The sequence below is a fragment of the Pristis pectinata genome, chromosome 9 (genome assembly GCF_009764475.1).
Source record: "Pristis pectinata isolate sPriPec2 chromosome 9, sPriPec2.1.pri, whole genome shotgun sequence".
Lineage (NCBI taxonomy): Eukaryota > Metazoa > Chordata > Chondrichthyes > Rhinopristiformes > Pristidae > Pristis > Pristis pectinata.
The window spans coordinates 2545808-2568294 of NC_067413.1; the positions used below are offsets into that span (position 1 = coordinate 2545808).

The following is a 22487-nucleotide window of genomic DNA, read 5'->3' on the forward strand; positions in this document are numbered from 1 at the left end:
TCTCTGTAGCTGTGACACTTTACTCTGTACTGTTATTGTTTTTACCTGTACTACATCAATGCACTCTGTACTAACTCAATGTAATTGCACTGTGTAATGAATTGACCTGTACGATCAGTTTGTAAGACAAGCTTTTCACTGTACCTCAGTACAAGTGACAATAATAAGCCAATACCAATACCAATACCACAGGAACAGGTCCTTCGGCCCACCATGTCTGTGCTGACCACGATGCCAATCCAAACCAATCCCATCTGCCTGCATGTGGTCCATATCCCTCCGTTCTGGTTGTGGACCAGTAACATGTCCATCCTAGGCTACTTCTTGGAGGGAGCAGCAGCCTTACCGATGCCACTGATTGGTCCTTGCTCCATCCCCCCATGCTTGGCTTTTCCTTCCTGGGTGGACTTTGCCTGTGTGAGACTCCCTCCCAAATGTCCCTCGTGACTGATGCATTTAAGGCAACATTATCGCTGGGAAGTTACACTGCAAATAAATGTGTTAAGGATGAATTTCCCAACTCCTTAAGATCACCTTACTTGCCTGTTTCTCAAAATATTCTGCCAAAACATTCTCAGTTAAATCTGGAGAGGTTTCGTAAGTTTAAAATGCTCACCCATGACTCAACCTGACCCAGAGGCATTTAGAGTAAATTGGGGAAAGTAAGTCCAGCAGTGTTGCTAATGACCAAGAACAGAGCATAAGTTGCAACAAAAAATAAATAGTGCAACTAAGTAATACTTAGCAAATCGTCCCCACCTCAATAAAGTACACAGTCAGCCCATCCTGACTCCAAGTATTTTATCAGAATGCACACCTGCACCAACCTAAACCTGACCCAGGAATGGGGCCTTGTTGGGTAACTGGGAACTGCTGATGTGCATCTTAACATAAATGAACATATACCTCGGCTCCATGACCCTAACCTTCACTCAACAAAAATCTGGCAACCTCAGATACAATTACTGCGTTTACTATGTTTAGACAGTCATATAGGCAAGGCATAGAAGGAGACGGTCCAAATGTGGGCAGGTGGGATTTGTGTAGGTGGGGAAAAAGGTCGGCATGGACGTGGTGGGCCGAAGGACCTGTTTCGCCTGGAGTGAGGGAGGCTGTGGGGGGGGGGGGGGGGGTGATCTGACAGAGGTATACAAGATTAAAATCAGAATCAGGTTTATTATCACTGACATATGTCATGAAATTTGTTGTTGTCTGGCAGCAGTACAGTGCAAGACATAAAGACATAAAAATTACTATAAGTTACAACAAAAAATAAATAGTGCAAAAGAGGAATAACGAGGTGGTGTTCATGGGTTCATGGACCGTTCAGAAATCTGATGGCGGAGGGGAAGAAGCTGTTCCTGAATCACTGAGTGTAGGCTTCAGGCTCCTGTACCTCCTCCCCAATGATAGTAACGAGAAGAGGGCATGTCCCAGGTGGTGAGGGTTCGTAGTGATGGATGCTGCTTTCTTGAGGCATCGCCTCTTGAAGATGTCCTCGATGGTGGGGAGGGTTGTGCCAGTGATGGAGCTGGCTGAGTCTACAACCCTCTGCAACCTCTTGCAATCCTGCGCATTGGAGCCTCCATACCAGGCGGTGATGCAACCAGTCAGAATGCTCTCCACCGAACATCTGTAGGAATTTGCAAGAGTCTTTGGTGACATCAAACTCCTAATGAAGTAGAGCTGCTGGCATGCCTTCTTCCTGATTGCATCCATGTGTTGGGCCCAGGATAGATCCTCTGAGATGTTGATGCCCAGGAACTTGAAGCTGCTCACCCTTTCCACTGCTGACCCCTTGATGAGGACTGGTGTGTGTTCTCCCGACTTCCCCTTCCTGAAGTCCACATTCAATTCCTTGTTCTTGCTGACGTTGAGTGCGAGGTTGTTGTTGCGACACCACTCAACCAGCTGATCTACCTCACTCCTGTACACCTCCTCATCGCCATCTGAGATTCTGCCAACAACAATGGTGTCATCGGCAAATTTATAGATGGCGTTTGAGCTGTGCCTAGCCATACAGTCATGACTGTAGAGAGAGTAGAGCAGGACCTTTTCAATACCTTTTAGGGGTATCAAAAGCATGAGGGCACAGGCTTAAGGTGAGAGGAAGGAGTTTTAAAGGGGATCTGAGGGGTAAGTTTCTTACACAGAGAGTGGTTGATGTCTGAATATCACATTTTGATTACATGACCTTACTCATCAATGGTGTGCAAGACAAGTTTTTCACTGTACCTCGGTACAAGTGACAATAATAAACCAATTCCAATACCAATCTCAGCCGTTGAAAATCAATGAACTTCAGATGCTCAGCAGGTCAGGCAGCATCTGTGGAGAGAGGAATGGTGAACGATTCAGTTTGAAGATTCTTTGTCAGAACTTCACAGTTTTCTGTTTTTGTCCTTTACCAAAATTTCCCAGCACTTTTTTGTGAGACGACCTTCGGTCTCTCCATGGGAGAATTATAGGATTGTTATAGCGTGAAATGAGGCCATTTAAACCATCAAGTCTCTGTGATGGATAGAAGGATACAGTCCTAACAGGGGCCATCAGCTGGGGGGATAGCTCTCTGAAGAGCAATCTTTGCCCATTCCCCTCAAGCACCTCTCCAATTCCTTTTGAAAGCCCTGATTACTCTGTTTCCACTGCCCTGCAGGTTGTGAACTCCAGATCTCTGTGTATCAAAACATAACGTTTTTTCCCACCATGTACCTTTTGCTGAAGTGTTTAAATCTGTGACGTGTGGACCTGAATCATCTACCAATGGGAACAGACTGCATCTATCCTAAACCAGCTGTCAATTGCTCACCTCTGTCAGATCTCTCAACCTTCCTAGCTCCAAGGAGAACCAGCTTCTCAAGTTCAAGTTTCAAGCTCATTGTCACAGGCAGACATCCCCAGGGTAAAAGTGCCATGAGAGTCAGCTGTTTGCAGCAGCCGCGCAGTACATTACACACATGACAAACTTAAGTTAACATAAACTTAAATTAACATAAATTATACATAACTTACATGGCAGAATAAACAAAAATGAACATAGCAAAATTAATACAAGTTGAGGGAAATACAGTCCGAGGTAGAACTTGGGTTTTTCAGGTCAGTTCAAGACCCTGACGGCAGTGGAGAAGCTGTTGTTGAACCTTGAGGTGAGGTCTTCTGGCTCCTGTACCTCCTGCCTAATGGCAGCATTGAGAGGAGAGCATGGCCTGGATGGTGGGGGTCCTGAAGTTTCCTGTAGACTTTCTCAAGTCTAACCTTGAGCTGAAATCCCTGGTCTGAGAGCCATGCCAATAGAAGTCCTAGTTTGGTTCAAGAATCACCTTCCTGTCTCAGATTTTCCCAGTTAAGTCAGGTAGTCTTGCACTTGGAACACTGAACGTTCATTGGCTCACACTAGTAAGAGCTCACAGACTGGAAAAGATAATCAGAATTATTATCACCGACTTAAATGTTGTGAAATTTGTTTTGTGGCAGCAGTACAAAGACATAAAATTACTATAAATTACAAAAATAAATAGATAATGCAAAGAAGAGGAATAATGTAGTGTTCCTGGGTTCATGGACTGTTCAGAAATCTGATGGTGGAGGGGAAGTTATCACATTAAAAGCTCTGAAATGATGTTTTGCAAATTTATAATTTTAGGTCTGAAATGCACTCGTGTATTTTTGTATCTTTCCGCTCCTTTTGCTACTCCCTGTGGCCTGGCTGTGGGTTGCATTGTTTGCTCTGTGGGGTATGGTTGCTTCTTCGGGTGGCAGAGTTCAGGATTTTCCCTTATGCTGCTTTGACTGCTTTTCTCTTCCCAGCCAGCGGTGGTCATGTCTGTCACTGTGACCTCTCCTAACCTGTTTCGCATAGTCTTCCGTTACAAGAACCGTGCCCCCAAGCCCGTTAGAGGAAGGATCTCAGTCACTGAGGAAGTAAATGTTGATTCTTGCTGTAACTGTAAGTGGCTTCTCTTCTGCATCCTGCTTTCCCCACTTACATTCTGCACTTAACCTACTGACTCTTGTCCTGACTCATCCACACGGGGTGACTCCCTCTGACTGTGAAGGGTCTCCCGTAACCAGATGGTCTTTGTTCTGCATGTGATCCCGGGACTGACGCTCCTGCTAACTCTGCTAGATCACACACCAGTCACATGTTTAATTAACTTCACTTTTGCAGAATAACGTGAGAGTAACAATGCATGTGAGGAATAGAAACCACAACTTATTTCGCATCACCCTCCGATATATTAACCCGGGATTCACTACCGTGTCTGGTCGCCTGACAGTTTACCAACAAGGCACAGGTAAGCGGGAGAGGGTTCAAATCTCACCGGTCTGTTTTGATTGTCGCTTATGGTAAGTAAATTTTTGCATCTTCTGTGTTTTACCCGAAGCATTGAATGGTGTGTGTGCCCTGGGCAGCAGGCAGGGGGTGTGGAGATACTCCTGGAAGCTTCTTCACACCGGGTTCTGGTTCTCTGTCCCAATTTGCAACCCCTCCCCCAAACCAACCTCCCATTGGTCGCTCGATGGATCCACTCTCATGCCAATCTACTTTTCCACAGCCAATCAGAGAGAGAGGGAAATTATAAATTATGCAATTACATGATTATTGATGGTCAAACAGCTTTTTCTCTCATTGGTAAAATATATTTCAGAAAACTCAAAACAAAAGCGTTTAGAGGACTTTCTGAAAAGACGGATAAACATTTGTCCTTGTTGCCTTAGTCCTTCCAAACCTTCTAACCCCAAAGCAAAATCCTGTGGATGCTGGGAATCAGTAATGAGAGCGGAAATTCTCCAGGTAGCATCTGTGAAGAGAGAGAAACGTAGGACATAGATCAGTACAGCTCAGGAACAGGCCCTTTGGCCCACCATGTCTGTGCTGACCATAGTGCCAATTTAAACTAATCCCATCTGCCTGCACATGGTCTGTATCCCTCTGTTCCCTGCCTGTTCATGCATCTGTCTGAATGCCTCTTAAACATTGTTATTGTATCTGCGTTCATCACATTCCCTCACAGCCCGTTCCAGGCACCCACCACTCTCTGTGTAAAAAAAACATTCACCTTACACATTCCCTTTAAACTTTCCCCCTCTCACCTTAAAGCTACACCCTGGTGTTTGTGAAGCCCCATATTGGTCCTCTGGTATTTGATATTTCTACCCTGGGAAAAAGATTCTGAATGTCTACCCTATCTATGCCTCTCATAATTTTATAAACCTCTATCAGATCTCCCCTCAGCCTCCACCACTCCAGAGAATACAACCCAAGTTTGTCCAACCTCTCCTTATAGCTCATACCCTCTAATCCAGGCAGCATCCGGGTAAACCTCTTCTGCACCTTCTGCAAAGCCTCCACTTCCTTCCTGTAATGGGGCAACCAGAACTGCAGAGTGCTCCAAGTGCAGCCTAACCAAAGTTTATACAGCTGCGACATGCCTTCCTGACTCCTAAACTCAGTGCCCCGACCGATGAAGGCAAGCATGCCGTACGCCTTCTTTACCACCCTGTCTACTTGTGTGGCCACTTTCAGGAAGCTAAGGACTGGACCCCAAGATCCCTCTGTACATCAGTGCTATTAAGGGTCTTGCCATTAACTGTGTACTGTCCCTTTACATTTGATATCCCAAAGTGCAACACCTCTTACTTGCCCAGATTAAGCTCCATCTGACATTTCTCTGGCCATATCGGTAACTGATCTATGTTCTGCCGTATCCTTTGTCAGCCCTCTACACTGTTCACAGCTCCACCAATCTTTGAGTCATCTGCAAACTTACTAACCCACCCACCTACACTTTCATCCAAGTCATTTATATACAAGACAAACAACAGAGGCCACAGCACCGATCTCTATGGAACAGCACAGGTCACGGACCTCCAGTCAAAATAACACCTTCCACCACTACCTTCTGTCTTCTATGAGCAAGACAGTTCTGAATCCAAACTACCATGTCACCGTGGATCCCAAGCACCTTAACCTACTGGATCAGCCTACCATGAGGGACCTTGTTGAGTTGCAGGTTATAGCCGCTCTCCAAGTAAAAAAATCTTCCTCATATCCCCGTAGTAAACTTTTAGATCTGTGCTCCTTGGGCATTGGACCGTGTGCTGAAGAACCACTCCCTGTTATCCCATTGTCAAAGTCGTCACAGAAGGTGGTCTGAGAGCAAGCTGACAATTATGGAGGGTTGTGATAGTGTTGAGAGAAGCTGCATCCATGGATGGAGCGCGTTGTTCTCGAACTGAAGGTAACACACTGAAGAAGGCGGGGGGAATGTATGGCTTGCGCAGGCAGCTGATCTGGGACACCCTGCCTCAGAGGATGGAGGAGGCAGATTTAGCAGGAACTTTCAAAAAACTGTTAGATTAACAATTGGAAAAAGAAAAGAAATCTACAAATGAGGAAATCAAAAAACGGCAGATGCTGGAAATCTAAAATAAAAAAATGCTCAAAATACTCAGCAGGTCGGGCAGCGTCTGTGGGGAGAGGAACAGAGATGTGGAGTTAATGTTTCATGTTGGAAGACCCTTCATCAATCTGACTCTGTCTACACTTCCTGCTGCCTCGGTAAAGCAGCCAGCATAATCAAAGACCCCGCCAACCCTGGACATTCTCTCTTCTCTCCACCATCCCCCCCCGCCCCCCCCATTGGGCAGAAGATACAAAGCTTGAGAACACGCACCACCAGGCTCAAGGACAGCTTCTATCCTGCTGTTATCAGACTCTTGAATGGACCTCTTATGCAATAAAGATGAACTCTCGATCTCTCAGTCTACCTCATCATGGCCCTTGCACTTTATTTGTCTACCTGCACTGTACTTTCTCTGTAACTGTAACACTATATTCTGCATTCTGTTAGTGTTTTCACTTTGTACCACCTCGATGTCCTGAGGTACGGAATGATCTGTCTGATGGCACGCAAACAAAGCTTTTCACTGGATTGCGGTACATGTAACAATAATAAACCAATTACCAATTACCTGCTGAGTATTTCCAGCATTTCCTGTTTTTATTTCAGATTTCCAACATTTTCCGCTGTTATTTAAGAAATCTACAAAGTTGTGAGGGGTTGGAATTGAACGACTTGGCCAAGCTCCTCCTGAGAGTATAATGGGCAGAGCAGTTGTCTGCAGGTCTGCCCCAGGTTACAGCAGGGTTCTGTTCCTGAGAACTGTTCATAACCCAAACAGTTCACAGTTCACAAACCGAGTTCCCACACGGCAGAAGATGCCGGCAGAGGTGGGTTGTCCCGTGGGAATAGGTAGTCTGGAGAAGCATTTTATAGTCTGTATTGGCATTCTAAATAATAAACCTGATATTAACAAATTTAGCCCAAACCCATCTCAGGCCAATGATGATATTGTTTTAAAAGATTTTACTGCAGACAAGGTTTTAAATGCTATTGACGTTTTAAAAAGGACACTGCTGCTGGCCCGGATGGTGCGTCTCTGGACAAGATTTGGAAAATAGACATCGATGTGTTAACTAGAATGTTTTCTTCTGGAGGTCGATGTGGCAAAATTCCAGCTAGTCGCCTGCAGTCCCACAACAGCCGACAAATCCATCCCATCGGTCCCCCAAACGCTCATTGGTATGCGTGGGATATATAGGTCGGGGAGGACCTGCATATGAACCTATGCCTGTGTTTTGTTGACTGAAATACTTTAAGTGCTATGGAATTATTAATGTCCGGCACCACAGAGTGAACATACAAACTCTGGGGCAATATACTGTATATGCTCTAAGTCTCAATCTTTCATGTGCCTGTCTTCAGTGCTTATTAGTGATCCGGTCTCTTCACCTTCTTTGCAGTGTCTCCACAGACAAAAGACATCATCTTCGCTCGCAGTAAGGAACCTTCTTTTGTTACTGTCTCAAGGAGCAACTACGGTGACCCTTTTGTGTTCACTCCTGGAACGTGGACTGTCAGCATTGAAGCAGAAGGTGTGCTCTTGGTGAGGAACAGCCCACGGAATTCTGCACTACATTATTCTATTGATATTATAACACAGGCAGCCCCCAGGTTACGACTCGGTTCTGTTCCTGACAACTGTTCGTAACCCGAAGTGTCTGTAGGTCGGAAACAAGCACCAAGTGTGTGGGAGAGGGTCACAGGAACTGCAGCGATGGGGGAGCGAGGAGGCGCGGGGAGGGCAGCCGCCAGCCGGCCTCACTGACTCCGTGAGTGAGCGAGTGAGTCTGCTGAGCGCTCTCGGCTCCGCTCGGCTCCTGCAGCCCCCGGTTGTTGCAGCTCGGGGAGGAGGGGTGGGGAGAGAAGGCAGGTGGAAATATCCCATTTGCACCTGGCAGGAGATGGCTCCAGCCCCACAGCAGCCGGCAAATCCATTCCCGTCCATACAGCCAGTCTCCCAAACCCTTGTTCATGCATACGGGGTGTCCATAGTTCAGAATCAGAATCAGGTTTATTATCACTGACATACGTCATGAAAGTTGTTGTTCTGCGGCAGCAGTACAGTGCAAAGACATAAAATTACTATAAATTACAAAATAAAAAATAGTGCAAAAAAAAGGAATAACGAGGTAGTGTTCATGGGTTCATGGACCGTTCAGAGATCTGATGGCGGAGGGGAAGAAGCTGTTCCTGAATCATTGAGTGTGGGTCTTCAGGCTCCTGTACCTCCTCCCCAATGGTAGTAATGAGAAGAGGGCATGTCCTGGGTGGTGAGGGTCCTTAGTGGTGGATGCCGCCCTTCTTGAGGTACTGCGTTTGTAACCTGGGAGAACCTGCACATTAATCAGCACGATACAAAGCTGCTCAGTAGTCTTTAATGTGGGTTGACCAACGACTGGGATTAAAGTGGGCTGTCTGGCCAGGTTCCATTGTCCAGCTGGTTGCTGAACCCATCCGTGTCTCTTTAATTCTTCCCACCAGGATTATCTGGTCCTGCTGCCCAGTGAATACTATGAAGCTCCAATTCTGCAGTTTCAAGTGACGGACCCCTGCCTGTACACAACTGAACCACAGCAACGGGGCCAAAAGTAAGCAAACCACAAGCATGAAGTCATAGAGTCATACCGCACAGAAACAGGCCCTTCGGCCCATCGCCCATGGCAACCAAGATGTCCATCTTATCTAGTCCCAAATCCCCCGAAACCTTTCCTATCCGTGTAACTGTCCAAATGTCTTTTAAACATTGTAATAGTACCCACTTCCTCTGGCAGCTCGTTCCACACACCCACCACCCTCTGTGTGGAAAACTTACCCCTCAGGTCCCCTTTAAATCTTTCACCTCACTTTAAACCTCTGCCCTCTATTTTTTAGACCCCCCTACCCTGGGGAAAAGACTGTGACCATCCACCTTATCTATGCCCCTCATGATTTCATAAACCTCTATCAGGTCACCCCTCAGCCTCTTACGTTCCAGGGAAAAACAATCCCAGCCCGTCCAGTCTCTCCTTATAGCTCCAGCCCTCCAGTCCTGGTAACCTCCTCATGAATCTTTTCCAAACCTTCTCCTGTAAACATCAAACAAAAAAGATAGTACGCTGAGCTCAAAAAATGTTATCGAGTCATAGAGTCATACTTCATGGAAACAGGCCCTTCAGCCCAACTCGTCCATGCTGACCAAGGTGCCTACATAAGGCCAGTCCCATTTACCTGTGTTTGGCCCATATCCCTCTGAACCTTTTCTGTTATAGAACATAGAACGTAGAACAGTACAGCTCAGGAACAGGCCCTTCAGTCCATGATGATGCCAAATTAAACAATCCCTTCTGTCTGCCCATGATCCACATCCCTCCAATCCCTGCACATTCATGGGTCTGTCTAACAGCCTCTTAAACCCCACTATCGTATCTGCCTCCACCCCCACCCCTGGCAGCACGTTCCAGGCACCCACCGCTCTCTGTGTAAAAAACTTGCCCTGCACATCTCCTTTAAACTTTCCTCCTCTTACCATAGATGCATGTCCTCTAGTATTTGACATTTCTACCCTGGGAACAGGACTGACCATCTACCCTAACTATGCTTCATTTAATTTTATAAACTTCTGTCAGTTCTCCCCTCAGCCTCTGATGCTGCAAAGACCTGTCCAAATGTTTTTAAAACAGCTGCTGCTGAATTTAAATCTAAGTAATTAAATAAATCTGGAACCTAATTGAAAAGAAATCTGGTCTCAGTGTCAAGTGAAAACCCATTAATGTCCTTCAGGGTAAGACGTTTCCCATCCCTACCCTGTGTGTGACTCCAGACTGACCAATGTTCAGGGGCATTCCGGGACGGACAATAAATGTTGGCATTGCCAGTGATGTCTACATCCCATGGGTGAATACATAAAACAAGTGCTTCTTAATTAAAGGCTCGGACTGTGCACAGAAGGCCCAAGTTAGCGTCCAGCTCTCAGGAAAGGCAGCTTGTGTTACTTGTCCGCAACCCTCTGCCGGAGGAACTCAGTGGGTCGAGCAGCATCGGTGGAGGGGAAAGGAATAGTTGACGTTTCAGTTCAGAACCCTGCATCAGGACTCACGTTAGGGGTTTGGAGGATTGGAGGGAGGGGGAGGAAAGGGAGGGCGAAGAGGGCTAGGGGGAAGAGGCGGGGGGAGGAGAGAGGGGAGACACTGTGATTAGGGACCAGGATACACTGTGCTGCAGCTCCCTCCTCCAAACCCTAATGTCAGCCCTGGTACAGGGTTTCGACCCAAAACGTCGACAGTTCCTCTCCCCCTCACAGATGCTGCTCGACCCGCTGAGTTCCTCCAGCAGACTGTGTGTTGCTCTGCACTCCGTTTGTTTTGACTGTCATTTCTCATCAACAGCTGCCTGTTGTACAAGTACCTGCCCCTGGACTCTTTCCCGACCGCTGGAGTCAGCGATGGTGTGTACATGGTCGACGGCAAACACCAGCCCACAGGCCAACTGTTGACATCTGCCCAGGCAACGATGGCCGACCTCACTGGCACACAGGTGCGCACAAACACCTCTCAAACCTCTCTCTCGGTCACACGGTTGTTTCTCATTTAGACTAGAAATTAGCAGAGACACAAGAGATTCTGCAGATGCTGGAATCTGGAGCAACACACAAAAAGTGCTGGAGGAACTCAGCAGGTCAGGCAGCATCCATGGAGGGAAATAAACAGTTGTGTTTCATAAGCAGATGTATTTACCTAATTATGCACCACATTTATTTCACTGAATGCGGTTTATATGGCCACACAGGTCGATAGGGCGGTAAAGAAGGCGTACGGCACGCTTGCCTTCATTGGTCGAGGCAATGAGTTCAAGAGTCAGGAAGTCATGTTGGAGCTTTATAAAATTCTGGTTAGGTTGCATCTAGAGTACTGCATTCAGTTCTGGTCTCCCCATTACAGGAAGGATGTGGAGGCTTTGGAGAGGGTGCAGAAGAGGTTCACCAGGATGCTGCCTGGGTTAGAGGGTATGAGCTATTAGGTTGTTTTCTCTGGAGCAGCAGACGTTTGTCCATGTTTGGCCCACATCCCTCCAAACCTTTCCTATCCATGTCCCTGTCCAAGTGCCTTTTAAATGTAGTAATTGTACCTGCCTCTACCCCATCCTCTGGCAGCTCGTTCCACATACTTACCACCCTCTGTGTGAAGAAGTTGCCCCTCAGGTCCCTTTTAAATCTTTTCCCTCTCACCTTAAACCTATGTCCTCTAGTTTTTGGTTCCCTTTCCCTGGGAAAAAGACTGTGTACATGGTGATGGGCTTCATGACATGCTCCTGGGCATAAGGCGGAGGGGTGTCTCTGAGGGGCATGGGGCCCTTCCCTCTGGGAGACATCGCTCGACTGCTGGGCTCCGTGATGTGTGCAGCAACGGTACAGACCACCAGACCTCATTCAAGACCACCCTCCACTGGCCAGCACCATGCAGGTCATTTCCGTGTGGTTACAGAGCTTCATTTCCCACTGTCACATCAGCAAGGTGGTGCTTGGAGGTTTGTGGGCTGTGTTCAGACCCTGTGGAACTAACCTCCCTTTTCATCCCCAATAAATGGCAACACTCAGCAGGTGAGGCTGCAATGGTCTCATTCTGCTCCTATATCCTATGGTCTTTTCTCAGTCAAAGTTGAGTTTATTGTCAGATGCACAAGTCCATGTGTGCACAGGTACAATGAAAAACCTACTTGCAGCAGCATCACAGGCACAGAGCATCAGATAAGCAGCATTCACAAGAAAAACATGTTATACACAATTTTTACAAGAAAGAACACAATTAAAAACAAAATGTCCATTTTAGTACAAAGTGGTCACAGCATTGCTAAACTGTAGTGATCAGGGTTGTGCCGGTTGGTTCAAGAACCGAATAGTTGAAGGGAAGTAGCTGTTCCTGAACCTGGTGGTGTGGGACTTCAGGCTCCTGTACCTCCTGCCCGATGGGAGCTGTGAGGAGATGGCATGGGCTGGCTGGTGGGGATCTTTGATGATGGATGTTGCCTTCTTGAGGCAGCGCCTCCTGTAGATACTCCCGATGGTGGGGAGGGATGTGCCTGTGATGTTCTGGGCTGAGTCCACTACTCTCTGCAGTCTCTTGCATTCCTGCACATTCGAATTGCCATACCAGACCATGATGCAACCAGAGAAACAAAGGACTGCAGATGCTGGAATCTAGATGAAAAACGCCATGGTGCTGGAGGAACTCAGCAGGCCAAGCAGCATCTGTGGAGAAAAGCTGGCGGTCAACGTTTCGGGTCAGGAGCCTTCTTCAGGACTGAAGCATCATCGTGTTTTTCATCCAGATTCCAGCATCTGCAGTCCTTTGTTTCTCTAGTAGTACTGCTCCACTGCAGTCTCTTCAGGGATGCCCACTTTGAAGAAGTTTTCTTCCTCTATTTGACGGGAGCTTCATGAGTCCCTCCCTCCTACATATTGGGCTCCCCCTTTTCCTATCTTCAGTCCTGAAGAAGGGTCCTGACCCGAAACGTTGACCGCCTGCTTTTCTCCACGGATGCTACCTGGCCTGCTGAGTTCCTCCAGCATCGTCGTGTTCTATGATTCTATGATTGTGGGCCGAAGGGCCTGTATTGTGTTGTACTGTTCTATGATTCAACCAGTCAGGATACTTTCAACAGTACATCTGTAGAAGTTTGTTAGAGTGTTCGGTGACAAGCCGAACCTCCTTAACCTCCTAAGAAAGTAAAGACACCATTGCGCCTTCCTTGTGATCGCATTTCTGTGCTGGGCCCTGGTCAGGTCGTCCGATATGTTAAGACCCAGGAATGTAAGGCTGCTGACCCTCTCCACCCCCGATCCCCCATGGTCTTGCAGTCTAACCCAAGTTTTATATAACTGCAACATGGAAATCTGAAATAAAATCAGAAAGTGCTGGAAACACTCAGCAGGTCAGGCAGCATCTGTAGAGAAAGAAACAGTTAAGGTTTCAGGCGAAGACCTTACATCAGAACTAGGATGAATAGCATTGTGTGATAATAATTGATGGGCCGTGGACGAGATGGAGCCTCCTCCCCTGCAGGTAATCCCCCACTAAGGTTCAGAAGTTTGGCTTTGAAAGCTTTTCCTACTCCCAGTCCAACTCTCCTCCAAGTTGTGGTGCAGAGATCTCCGACACCTGTGGGACTGCAGGAGTTCTCTGCGGAGAGAAACGGAGTCTACATTTTGGGTTGAAGTCCCTCCGTCAGAACAGATCTCCAGCCTCTGCAGCTTTTTGATTCTCACGCATTTCTCCTCTCCCCAGGTTCAAGTGCGGTTTAGGATCCGGGCTCCTCAGCCAGGACAATATGTTCTTGTCCTTGAATATGCCCACCAGAGAGACGGACTACACCAGCTGGATGTGTCTCTGCACAGTCCTCTGCAAACAGCCACTCACGGGAAGTTTAATCTGTACAGCTGCAAATACAGGTAGGGTACATCAGGAATCACCCGACAATCCACTGGTAAATTGGTTTATTATTGTCACATACCGAGGTACCATGAAAAACTTGTCATGCATGCCATCCATACAGATCAATTCATTACAAGTGCACTGAGGTAGTACAAGGGAAAACAATAACAGAATGCAGAATAAAGTGTCACAGTCACAGAGAAAGTGCAGTGCAGGCAGACAATAAGGTGCAAGTTCATTAAGAGGTATATTGTGAGGTCAAGAGATAAGATAAGATATCTTTATTAGTCAAATGTACATTGAAACACACAGTGAAATGCGTCTTTTGCGTAGAGTGTTCTGGGGGCAGCCCGCAAGTGTTGCCACGCTTCCGGCGCCAACATAGCATGCCCACAACTTCCTAACCTGTACGACTTTGGAATGTGGGAGGAAACCGGAGCACCCGGAGGAAACCCACGCAGACACAGGGAGAACATACAAACTCCTTACAGACAGCGGCTGGAATTGAACCCAGGTCACTGGTGCTGTAATAGTGTTACGCTATCTGCTACACTACCGTGCTTGCCTACCTTAAGAGTCCACCTTGTTGTACTAGGGGACTGTTCAATAGTCTTATAAGAGTGGAATAGAAGCTGTCCTTGAGCCTGGTGGTACGTGCTTTCCGGCTTTTGTACCTTCTGTCCGATGGGAGGGGGGAGAAGAGAGAATGTCCGGGGTGGATGTCCAAAAATGTGTAAAACCTGCCCCAGCTACTGTGGCTAAAGTCAGCAGGATATATCCAGTGAGTGTGGCGATTAAAAAATGTAGTGAGGGGACTTTCCCGGTTATAGGCTGTCCCCGGAAAATGAACAGGTTCTGTTTTTTATAGATGTCAGAAAATACACAAAAGTCACTCAGTCTGGCAACCATGTCTCCACAGTATTCTAGTGAACAGCATCAGAAGCATGTAAGGCTGATAAGAAAGAACAATTACTGTAAGTGAAAGGAGAGAGGGAACTAGTTCTGCTGTTTGTAGGAATGAACGTATGTTTGTACGTTGGACTTCTGAATTTGATAATATTGTGGGAGCTCAATCGTTCGTTGGTGGGGGTGTCCTTGCGTCGGGCATTAGTCAGCCACGGACATCCTGCGGTCTGCCCAAACCTGACAGACCGATGTAGGTGATATACTGGGGGACAAGTGTATAGCCCCACCATCGCTGGAAGTCTGAAATAAACACACTCAGCAGGTCAGGCAGCATCTGTGAAGAGAGAAACTGGGTTAACGTTTCAGGTCAAAGATGTAACACAGCGATAGATCTGTTTACGGGGTTGCCTGCAGAGTAAAATATGACTGGGAATTTCAGTGGAATGTAGTAAAAAGTGGATCTTTCTTCCCTCAGCAAAGGTGACAGTAATGAGTGGGAGGGGAACAGAGGGTCAGGGTAACTGGTTGGTTTGGTCAGACGTGGTTGGAAATGTTTTCCTACAGAGTGTGGTGTGGGTCTGGGACCCACTGTATGGAGGACGGTAATAACCTCTTGGCTAAGTACTTGGTGCCTGTAACAGGGATACAAGCAATCCGGCCCAATTCCCTACATTCTCTGGAAAGTGGGATTTGGCTGAATAACCAGGCGCCTGGTGTGGGGTCACTGGGCTGTAAGTTTCCTTGGTTCAATGAATCGTAGAATTGGAACAGCAGGGACGGAGGCTGTTTGGCCCATCGTATTCATGCTGACAATCCCTTCAGTCCCATTCCCCCGCTCCTTCCCCATCGCCCTGCAACGTCCCCTCTCCCCACTGCCTGTCCGAATACCTTTGACGGCTCAGATTGCATGTTCCCACTCCCCTACAGGCAGTGAGTTCCAGACTACCCACAGTGTACAGGTGTTCCTCCCTGTGTCCTCCCCCCTCCCCACATCCGATGTCCCCCGGACCTTGAATCATCGGCTAATGGGAACAGTTGTGCTTTGCTCACCTGCCTGATCCCGATATAATCTGCTGCCTCTCGCTCACGCCTCCGATCCCAGGCTTCTCGGTGAGAGCATCCAGTCCACTCAGTGATGTGAATGCCCTGGAGGTTTGTACTGATGGAAGGTGTATTTGTGCCCGTGTGTGTTCACTGCAGCTTCCTCTGTCGGAGTGTGGCGATTGACCACCAGAACCGCATTGCGATTTTTGATTCGTCCTCTGACGCTGAGCTCCGTCTGCAGGGAACGTCAGTCAGCTTCTTACTGGTGAGTCCGTCTGTCCATCTGTCTGTGTGTGTGTGTGAGTGTGTGTATGAGTGTCTGTGTGTGTGTGTCTGCGTCTGTGTGTGTGTGTCTGCGTCTGTGTGTATCTGTGTCTGTGAGTGTGTGTGCGTATGTGTGTTGTGTGTGTGTCTGTGTGTATCTGTGTCTGTGTGAGTGTGTGCGTGTGTGTGTTATGTGTGAGTGTGTGTGAGTGTGTGTGTGTGTGTTGTGTGTGAGTGTCTGTGTGTGAGTGTGTGTATCTGTGTCTGTGTGAGTGTGTGCGTGTGTGTGTGTTGTGTGTGAGTGCGTGTGAGTGCGTGTGTGTGTGTTTGGGAGAGAGTGTGTGTGTGTGTGTGTGTATCTGTGTCTGTGTGAGTGTGTGTGCATGTGTGTGTGTGTGTGTGTGTGTCTGTGTGTATCTGTGTCTGTGTTAGTGTGTGTGTGTTGTGTGTGAGTGTCTGTGTGTATCTGTGTCTGTTTGTGTGTGTGAGTGTCTGTGTGTAAGTGTGTGTGTGTATGGGAGAGTGTGTGTGTGTGTCTGTGTGTATCTATCTGTGTCTGTGTGAGTGTGTGTGCGTGTGTGCGTTGTGCGTGAGCGTCTGTGTGTGAGTGTGTGTGTGTGTGTCTGGGAGAGTGTGTGTGTGTGTGTGTGTCTGTGAGTGTGTGTGTGTGTGTGTGTGTGTGTGTGTGATGTTGAAATTCAAGAGCAAAACCCTGCAGCTGCTGGAAATCTGAAGTTAAAACAAAGACTGGTGAAACACTCAGCGGGTCAGGCAGCATCTGTGGAGAGTTAACATTTTAAGTTGATGATCATCCACCAAGAGAAGGGTTTTAATGAAAAAGCTTGAGGACCGCACACTTAGACACATTGGCCTGAGTTTGTTCTTCCCAAGACAGCGATAGAATCATAGAATCATACAGCATATTTTCCCAGTTGATCCAGATCCTGTTGCAACCTTAGACACAACCGCCTTCACTGTCCACCACACCACCAGTGTTGGTGCCATCTGCAGACTTTCTAACTATGCCCCCACACTCTTATCCAAACCAATAATGTAAACAACAAACATATCCCTGCAGTACATCATTGGTCACCTCTTCAGACAACACAATCAAACTTGTGTGACGTGACTTCCCATAAACAAAGCCATCCTGATGATCTCTAATTAGTCCTTGTCTTTCCAAATGCAAATAAATCCTGTCCCTCGGAATCCCTTGCCTATTTCCCGTGGCTCCACACATAGATTACCACACTGGTCCTGAGGGGGACCTACTCTCTCCCAAGCTGCTCTTTTAGAACCTTTTTGGGTTAAAGATTATCACCAGGCTAACTCCAGGGATGAGAAGCTTGTCCTGTCAAGAGAGGCCGGACAGTTTGGGTCTGTATTTCTTGGAGTTTAGAAGGATGAGGGGTGACCTTATTCAAATGTACAAGATCCTAAGGAGGCTTGACGAGGTAGATGTTGGGATGTTTTCACTGGTGGGAGCACCACAAACAAGGGGGCACAGCTCAAAGTTAAGGGGCCTGTCACAAAACAGGTACGTAGAAATGTCTTCTCTCAGAGGGGGGTGAATCTCTGGAATTCTCTGCCCTGAGGGTGGTGTGGATCAGAATTATCGTTACAGAATCATAGAGTAATGCAGCTCTGAAACAGCCCATTCAACCCAATGTGCCCATGCCAACCAAGACACCCATCTAATCTAGTCCCATTTGCCCATGGTTGGCCCATATCCCTCCAAACTTTTCCTATCCATGTGCCTGTCCAAATGTCTATCAAATGCTGTTATTGTACCTGCCTCAACCGCTTCCTCTGGCAGCTTGTTCCATGTACCCACCACCCTGTGTTAAGAAGTTGCCCCTCAGGTTCCTATTAAACTCCCCCCTCTCTCCTTAAACCTGTGCCCTCTAGATTTTGATTCCCCATCCGCGGGAAAAAGACTGTGTGCATTTGCCCTCTCTGTGGCCCTCATGATTTTATACACCTCTATAAGGTCATACTTAAGTAATATAAGTTATACTTAAGTTGGAGGTAGATAATTATTTGGAAGATCAAGGAACTGAAGGCCATGGGGAACGGGCAGAGAAGAGGCCAGCATAGATCAGCCATCATCACAGTGAATGGTGGGGTAGGCTTGAGGGGCTGAGTGGCCTACTCCTGCTCCTATTTTCTTGTGTTCTTGTGTAAAGGTATCGAATGCGGTCAGTGTCCTCAAACGATAACACAACTGTGCTGACTTGATTCACTGAGCTGTTTTTTTTAAACTTGATCCTGATATTTGCTTTTCTTTACTCCTTTGCATGTTCAGCACCAAGTTTACTTAATACCAGTTAACGAGTTCTGCATCGAATACGTGGAACCAAAAGTCCATTGTGTTGCCGTTCACGGACCCATCACAAACAGGAGGTAAAGGCTGTTCGATAGTTGTTCTCCAGAGCAAACTAACGTCCCACCCACTGATGGTGCTTCACCCTGTCCCTGCCTGAGGTCACGTCGTCAGGGAAAGATCACAAATTGAAGAGCGAGTCCAGGTTAGGGCCAACTAGTTGGGGATAGGTTTGGAGCATTGAGTATGAGAGTCAGGAAGTCACGTTGCAGCTGTATACAACTATGGTCAGGCTGCACTTGGAGTATTGTATGCAGTCCTGGTCGCCCCATTACAGGAAGGATGTGGAGGCTTTGGAGAGGGTAGAGGAGAGGTTCACCAGGAAGTTGCCTGGATTAGAGAGTCAAAAACACGATGATGCTGGAGGAACTCAGCAGGCCAGGCAGCATCCGTGGAGAAAAGCAGGCGGTCAACGTTTCGGGTCAGGAGCCTTCCTCAGGACTGAAGCATCATTGTGATTTTCATCTAGATTCCAGCATCTGCAGTCCTTTGTTTCTTCAGTAGTACTGCTCCATTGCAAAATCTCTTCAAGGATGCCCACTTTGAAGAAGTTTTCTTCCTCTCTTCAACGGGAGCTTTGTGAGTCCCTCCCCCCAATATATTGGGCTCCCCCTTTTCCTATCTTCAGTCCTAAAGAAGGGTCCTGACCCGAAACGTTGACCGCCTGCTTTTCTCCACGGATGCTGCCTGGCCTGGATTAGAGGCTGTGAGCTCCATGGAGAGGTTGGACAAACTTGTGTTGTTTACTCTGGAGCGTCGGAGGCTGAGGGGAGACCTGATAGAGGTTTATAAAGTTTTGAGAGGCACAGGTAGGGTAGACGGTCAGAGTGAAAATGTCAAATTCTAGAGGACATGCATTTGAGGTGAGAGCGGGAAAGTTTAAAGATGTGTGGGGAAAGTTTTTTCACACTGAGGGTGGTGGGTGCCTGGAATGTGCTGCCAGGGGTGGTGGCAGGGGCAGATACATTAACAGCATTTAAAAGGTCCTGGGACAGGAGCATGGAAAGGAGAGGGATGTGGACCAAATGCGGGCAAATGGGACTAGCTGAAATGGGCACCGTGGTTGGCATGGATGAGTTGGGCTGAAGGGCTTGTTTCCTTGTTGTATGCCTCTATGACTCTCTAAATGTACTCAGACTGAGTCTCCACAGCCCTTGTGCGCAGGGATTCACCATCGGCTGGGTGAAGAAACTTCTCATCTCAGTCCTGGAAAGATGACTCCTTATTTTGAGGCTCTGACACATGGACAGTCATTCCTGTGTCAACCTCAGCAAGTTTGTTTCAATGAGGTCATCGAACTAAAGGGGCGATGTTATCCGGATAGATTGTTGGTTTGGATTAACGCTCCTCGAGCAGTGAAATAAGGAGCGAATGAACACAACCTGTTTTCTCTGGTGGGATTGGTTCAGAACGAGAGTGGGGCCAAACTTAAGATTCAAATCCAGCTGCTCAGGGGAGATGCCAGGCAGTCCTTCCTCACGCAAACAGCAGTGGGAACCTCTTGTCCCATAAAAGCTGCGGGCCAGAGAGAAAGTACAGGCTGCAACAAACAGTCTGCGGGGGGAGCTCTGCGAGTTGAGCAGCATCTGTGGGGTGGGGGGGGCGCGGGGGGAAGGAATTGTCGACGTTTCAGGTCGAGATCCTGCATCAGGACTGACCTCCATTTGGGTTCCATTTTTGCAGACGTTCATGAGGCAATTTTGTCCATAAGTCACAAGATGCACAAAAATCACTCCATGGTAACGGCATCTCCACAGTATTGTAATGAAAGGCATCAGAAGAACAAAAGACCGATAAGAAAGAGCATTTACTAAAAGGAGAGAGAGAGAGAAAGAGGGGAAACTAGTTCAAGTTTTTCACTGCAAGACACGTTTTTCACTGTACCTCAGTACAAGTGACAATAATAAACCAATGCCAATACCAGTTCTGCCATTTATATGAACAATTCTATGTATGTAGTCGGTCTTTTGAATTGAATAATTCTGTGAGAGCGCATTCATACGCAGAGCTGTCCATATGTTGGGTGTTTGCAAAGCAGGAACGGCCTGTCTAAAAACCAAGAATGCTGGATTTTCATTGGGTGAGGATACCCATGGTCATTCACCCGAGAGGGACAAATGGGTCTGAGGTACAGATCGGTCATAAATGGGTGATCAGGCTGGAGGGGATGGGGGCCTCCTGTTCCTGAATTCGGCTGTGTAAATAATGAGCAGGCATTGAGGGGCTCGGGAGATGCAGGGACACCATTCTCTGTCCTGTAGCACAGTGTAGAGCACATTGGATCAGTTGAAGTTCTGGCTCTTGCTGACCACAAGATAATGGTGTGGGGGGACATGTTGCCACTGAAGACTACAGGAGATGTGGCTTTACTCTTGGTCGTAAGAACCATTGCCCAGTGCGTGTGGCTAGACTGTTACTTCACATTTGTCAGCCCCCAAACCAGCTGTTGACCATACTCTCCCCCACTGCAATTCTGTGATTTTAGATAGTTAATGCACCACTGAAAATGTGCATTAATCTCCATCGGTCTACTTTCCAAATAAATTCCCAATCTTGTCCAAACTTGGCAAGTACTTCAGAACCTGGAGAAAATTCCAAGTGTGGGTGCGGCTTGGAACGGAGACAGACTGCAAAATTTCACTTCAATACACAGCTGATTTGTAGTTAGAATAAAAACCTGTTCCTTCAAGCCCTTGCCTTGCAAGTGGAGCCTCTGATCTTTCTTACCGCTTGCCATAGAGTCATGCATAGAGATACAACAGAGGAAGAAACCCTTCGAACCAACAACACCACACCACCTGTTTATACTAATCTGACTCTAATCCTTGTTTATTCTCCCCAGATTCCCATCAATCCCTCTAGTTGATTGGTAAGGGGGTTAAGGGTTATGGGGAGAAGGTGAGAGAATGGGGTTGGAAAAAACCCAGCCGTGATTAAATGGCAGAGCAGACTCGATGGGCTGAATGGCCTAATTCTGCTCCTATGTCTTATGGTCTTATTCTACCATTCTGCTACACACTAGGGGCACTTTACAGTGGGCTAATAGTGCAGCTTAACGGAGAGCTATGGTTAGAATAACATTTTGGTTGAGCTAGGTCCCAGCCGGAGTACTTTGGCCAAATCTGTGGTCTCCTCTTCAGGAAGGGTGCCAAGGCCTTGGAGTGGAGATGATTTTCCAGGACAGTTCCAGGGGTGAGGGAACTGCAGCAAGAACTGAAAACCTGGGGCTGTTCTCAGAACAGAAGAGGTTATGAGGAGATCTCATTGAGGGAGTGGTGGTGTGGAGGCTGAGTTACTGGTGCCAAGAGTTCTGGACTCTGGAGCAACGGATTGGAGGGGAACTGGCTGGATCTTTGTTGCAGAAAGAAGCGGAGGGGTTCAAGACCTTGCTGATGAGGGATAGGGGTGTATATAGACTGGCCGTCCATAGTGAAGGTGAGGCGGTGGGGGCCGGGGAAACAGAGGTGTCAAAATGGTGGAGGGTATGTGAGGTTTCCCAGATGTAGGTGGGAAGAACCAGAATCAGATTTATCAGAATCAGGTTTATTATCACTGACATATGTCGCGAAATGTGTTGTTTTGCGGCAGCAGTACAGTGCAAGACATAAAAATCTATAAATTACAGAAATAAATAACTAGTGCAAAAAAGCAGGAATAATGAGGTGGTGTTCATGAGTTCATGGACCGTTCAGAAATCTGATGGCGGAGGGGAAGAGGCTGTTCCTGAATCATTGAGTGTGGGTCTTCAGGCTCCTGTACCTCCTCCCTGATGGTAGTAACGAGAAGAGGGCATGTCCCAAGTGGTGAGGGTCCTCAGTGATGGATGCTGCCTTCCTGAGGCACCGCCTCTTGAAGATGTCCTCGATGGCGGGGAGGGTTGTGCCCGTGATGGAGCTGGCTGAGTCTACCACCCTCTGCAGCCTCTTGCGATCCTGTGCATTGGAGCCTCCATACCAGGCGGTGATGCAACCAGTCAGAATGCTCTCCACCGTACATCTGTAGAAATTTGTAAGAGTCTTTGGTGACGTACCGAATCTCCTCAAACTCCTAACGAAGTAGAGCCGCTGACATGCCTTC

The 22487-nt window shown here is 47.5% G+C and overlaps 1 protein-coding gene across 1 annotated transcript in view; it reads left to right on the forward strand.

Annotated features, from left to right (window-relative positions):
- Window positions 1-22487, forward strand: part of LOC127574426 (laminin subunit alpha-3-like) — a 304580-nt gene that overhangs the window by 131346 nt on the left and 150747 nt on the right. The window contains 7 exon segments of the mRNA XM_052023432.1: window positions 3808-3946; window positions 7808-7950; window positions 8889-8995; window positions 10772-10919; window positions 13667-13830; window positions 15920-16028; window positions 18333-18430. Coding sequence (XP_051879392.1) covers window positions 3808-3946; window positions 7808-7950; window positions 8889-8995; window positions 10772-10919; window positions 13667-13830; window positions 15920-16028; window positions 18333-18430 — 908 coding nt within the window.